This window comes from Penaeus chinensis, chromosome 13 (genome assembly GCF_019202785.1).
Source record: "Penaeus chinensis breed Huanghai No. 1 chromosome 13, ASM1920278v2, whole genome shotgun sequence".
NCBI lineage: Eukaryota > Metazoa > Arthropoda > Malacostraca > Decapoda > Penaeidae > Penaeus > Penaeus chinensis.
The window spans coordinates 13,362,592-13,367,591 of record NC_061831.1 but is presented as its reverse complement, the minus strand read 5'-3'; the positions used below and the strand labels follow the sequence as shown (position 1 = coordinate 13,367,591).

At 35.7% G+C, this 5,000-nt stretch overlaps 2 protein-coding genes across 2 annotated transcripts in view; both read right to left on the bottom strand.

Annotated features, from left to right (window-relative positions):
• Positions 1-619, bottom strand: part of LOC125031390 (cuticle protein CP1499-like) — a 765-nt gene extending 146 nt beyond the window's left edge. Inside the window, exons 1-2 of the mRNA XM_047622100.1 lie at positions 589-619; positions 1-333 (exon numbers count right to left, since the gene is read on the bottom strand). The exon at positions 1-333 is cut by the window's left edge and continues 146 nt beyond it. Of these exons, the coding sequence (XP_047478056.1) occupies positions 1-333; positions 589-600 (345 nt within the window). The 5' untranslated portion in view covers positions 601-619. The remainder of the gene's footprint in view (positions 334-588) is intronic.
• Positions 620-3,343: 2,724 nt separating this feature from the next.
• The window catches only part of LOC125031574, a 13,914-nt gene continuing 12,257 nt past the window's right edge, over positions 3,344-5,000 (bottom strand). Inside the window, exons 7-8 of the mRNA XM_047622455.1 lie at positions 4,154-4,278; positions 3,344-3,849 (exon numbers count right to left, since the gene is read on the bottom strand). Coding sequence (XP_047478411.1) covers positions 3,391-3,849; positions 4,154-4,278 — 584 coding nt within the window. The 3' untranslated portion in view covers positions 3,344-3,390. The remainder of the gene's footprint in view (positions 3,850-4,153; positions 4,279-5,000) is intronic.

The following is a 5,000-nucleotide window of genomic DNA, read 5'->3' as shown; positions in this document are numbered from 1 at the left end:
TGCGGCGCCGTAGGTGAGGGCGGAGTGGTGGGCGGCGGGCGCTGCTACGCTGACGTGCACCGCTGGTGTGGCATGATGATAAGCGGGTGTACCGTAACGGTACGCGCCCACGGCAGCCAGCTGGGCGTTGTATGCCTGGAAGAAGGCATTGCGTGCGGCGGTTACCTCGTACGTATCAGACACCGGGGTGATGGTACCGTCGACGCCCGCCGGGACGGTGGCCGCCACGGGTCCGGTCCACTTCCGCTGGTAAGGGGCGCCGTACACGCCGTAGCCGCCGTAGGTGGCCTGCCAGGTGGAGGCGGAGCACACTCCCAGCACTGCCAAAATTACCTAGAAAAAAGTATTTGCATTTTAACAGAGATTTAAATATTATTCAAAATAATATTTTGTCATTCCAGAAACCATTTATGGTAAATATTCTTCCCTTGTAATGAAAAAAAACCCCACTAAACATCGTATTCATAGAGTCGGTTGTGCCATCTAATACCACTACTAAGTATCTATAGGATTTTTTATTTATATTATATCGCCCTTTCGCCATATGCTTCACGCACACAAAATATAACATTTTTCAAGAACAGTTACCAGAGATTTCATGATGTCCTGCTTTGCTTGTCGTGAGTCGCACTGCATGCCTCCAGCTTCTTGCACAGTATTTATAGGACCTGCATTAGGGCGACTACGGTAGGCGTGGCTTGACCCTGAATCAGCTGAGGAAGAGAGGGAGCATTCTGAGTCAGCAATTGTCTGCAAGTAATTTTATACTTTGATAACTCTTATTGTGCCTAATATCCATATTTTCTTAACACTTGAAGGGAATGACACCCCACTGCAAAAGGGTTCATGATAAGATACATCTCGTTTTGCGTTAAGACATCGTAGACGCTTCGCCGTGCTCCATACTTTTCTAATGATAAAGGCAGATGTATGTATGTTCCAACGATTATAACTGACAAACAAAATAGAAAAAGGATCTTGACACTACGGACCGTTTTTTTTTTTTTTTTTTTTTTTTTTTTTTATATGAATTGAAATGGTTGCTGCAATATCAGGAACAAAAAAAAAATTAGAAAAATGAAACACGGCTGTACTAACTCAGAGACGGATTTTTATATTCCAATAAATGAAACACAAAATTTTAGTCCGCAAATTTCAGGTAATCCTATTGGTTTGTTGAGAAGTGGAGAGTTAACAGCATCGATTCCTTTCTTTTGAGTGACAAGAAAACAAAGACTAAACCACGTGACCTCGATCGCGGAATGTCGTGTGAGGCGTAACTTCTGTTTGGCAGCTAATTTGATATCTTATTTTTGGTATAAGTTTGACACAAACTTCTTGGTGTGTGTGTGTGTGTGTGTGTCTGTGTGTGTGTGTACATGTGTGTGTTTGTGTATGTTTGTGTGCGTGTGTGAGATTGTGTATGTTTGTGTATGTTTGTGTGCGTGTCTATGTTTGTGTATGTTTGTGTACGTGTGTGTGTTTGTGTATGTTTATGTGCATGTGTGAGTTTGTGTATGTTTGTGTATGTTTGTGTGCGTGTGTGTGTATGTGTATGTTTGTGTGCGTGTGTGTGTTTGTGTTTATGTATTATATATATAGTATACATTTTTGTATATATAATGTATATATGTATACATGTGTATATATGTATTCATATAATGTATATACATATATATATATATATATATATATATATATATGTAACACATAGTTATTATTTATATATACATATATATATATATATATATATATATATATATATATACATATGTACACATATACATATAGATATATGCATTCAGATATATATACACATATATATAGTTATATATGTATGTATATGTATATATACACATGTTTATATATATGTGTGTGTGGATATATGTATATACATATATATATATATATATATATATATATATATATATATATATTCATGTGTATGTATATATATGTATATATGTGTGTATGTGAATAGATGTGTGTGTATATATATATAAATATATATATATATATATATATATATATGTACATACATAGTTATTATTTATATATACATATATATACATATATACACATATACATATAGATATATGCATTGAGATGTATATGCACATATATATATAGTTATATGTATATATATGTATATATACACATGTTTATATATATATATATGTGTGTATATATATGTATATGCATATATATATATATACATATATATATATATATATATATATATATATATATATGCATGTGTGTATATATTTGTATATATGTGTGCATATAGATGTATACATAAATATTTTTATATATATATATATATATATATATATGTATATGTATATATATGTGTGTGTGTGTGTGTATAGATATGTATGTGTGTGTATTATGTATATATATATGTTTATATGTATATATATATATGTGTGTATGTATATATATGTACACATATATATGTATGTGTGTGTATTATGTATATATATATATATATATATATATATATATATATATATATGTCTATATATGTGTGTATGCATGTATATGTGTGTGTGCATAGATGTATACATTTATATCAATATATTTTTATATTTATATAGACGTAAATATATATATATATATATATATATATATATATATATATATATACATGTATGAGATAATCAAACCTCAATAAATAAATTACGATAAACACATTGCATACAGAGTTGCGTTTATGTGATGATTTCATGGGAAGGGGATCCATTGCGTTCATCTGTTCCTAAAAGGGGTCCGTGACTCGAGAAAGGTTCAGAATCACTGCTCTATACCCTCTTCACTGGAAGACGCTGGTAATGGGATTTGTAATGAAATTCAGCCTTCCTGTCTAATGATCGCTGATTATGCCTCACACTGTATGTGCTATTCAAATCAGCTGAATGCCATTGGCTTTCCTCCATGACCCTGAACCCAGCATAGAACTCTATAATCTTTGGTTATTATCCATAGAGATTTAAATTTATCATACTTCACCTCACTGTATTCTTTTTTTCTGATCAATTGCCAGAGATAAAGAGAGAGAGAGAGAGACTGAGGCAGGCAGACAGAGAGAGACAGAGAGAGAAAGAGACCGACGGAGAGGTGGTGGTGGGGAGACAGAGAAGCAGATAAAGAGAGAAGGGGGGGGGGATGAGAGAGAAGGAGGGGAGAAGAACGACGGAACGTCCATATCTGTTTGCGTATCATTCGTTAGTTCGGTTAGTGACGTCGCTCATTCGCAAAGCATACTTAAAAAAAATGAGAGGACATAAGGCCATTTTGAGTACACACTCAGTTTCGGGTGTGATGAAAATAGAAAAGACACTAAGACTGACCCACATTCATTGATATGTTATAAAGTTCCTGTACATATTAGTAATAGTAGCGAGGAGCATCATGATCTGGAGCCGCGGCTGCTGCTGCCGCCTGCAGGTTGTACAGGCGGAAGAAATCAGCCTTGGCGGCGGCCACGGCGGGCGTGTCACCGACCGGAGCAGGTGCACTGCCGTAGGTGAGGGCGGAGTAGTGGGCGGCGGGCGCTGCTACGCTGACGTGCACCGCCGGCGTGGCGTGGTGGTAGGCGGGAGTACCGTAACGGTACGCGCCCACGGCAGCCAGCTGGGCGTTGTATGCCTGGAAGAAGGCGTTACGTGCAGCGGCTACCTCGTAGGTATCAGACACCGGGGTGATGGTACCGTCGACGCCCGCCGGGACGGTGGCCGCCACGGGTCCGGTCCACTTCCGCTGGTAAGGGGCGCCGTACACGCCGTAGCCGCCGTAGGTGGCCTGCCAGGTGGAGGCGGAGCACACTCCCAGCACTGCCAACACAACCTAGGGAAAGATCGTTTTTATTACTCAGTTCTATTCAAGAGAAATATACTAACTGCAATGTTGCAAGTGCTATTACCCAGATATATATAATATAATAAATATTCCTCCTATCATAATAAACCTACACCATTATGCACTACAACCACGAACGTAAAATCGATGCAACCATCAAAAACTACGTCTGTATTAGATGAAAGGCACGAAAACTCATCTTTACGAAACTGCATCACTGCTTGCTTAATATCCATTTGACTGAACGCGCAAAATAAGAAGCATATAAGAATTTTGTCACAGCAACAATTACCAAAGATTTCATGACGTCCTGCGTTGCTTGTCGTGAGTCGCACTGCATGTATCTTGCCTCTTGCACAGTATTTATAGTTCCAGCGTCAATGGGGCTCTGATGGGTGTGGCTTGACCTTGAATCAGCTAAGAAAGAGAGGGATCATTTTGAGGCATTACCTGTCTTCAAGATGACTATAGTTTCATGACTCTTATTACCTGTTATATTCACAGTGTAATGTCAGTAAAATCTGAGTGTAATGTCAGTAAGATCTTTTTTCCATCTGTACAAATACATACATAAATATTACTACTCATATATTTTTGTGTGTGCTATATATGTATATATATATATATATATATATATATACATACACACACACACATATATATATATATATTCATCTATCACGGGACCAAATTAAGACCAAATCAATGATAGTGCCCCCACGGGGCTCCATATATAATTTGTGTTATATATATATATATATATATATATATATATATGTATATATATGTGTGTGAGTGTATATATACATGTATATATGTATACATACATATACATACATATAAAAAATATAAATATATATATACATTCATATAATATATATATATATATATATATATATATATATATACATGTACATACATAGTTATTATTTGTGTATATATACAAATATAGATATAGATATATGCACTCATATATATATATATATATATATACATATATACATATATAAATGTGTGTATATGTATATATATGTGTATGTGTGTGTGTGCGCGCACAGATGTATACATATATATTTATATATTTATTTATATGTGCATATGTGTATGTATATATATCTATATACATACGGGTGTGCATA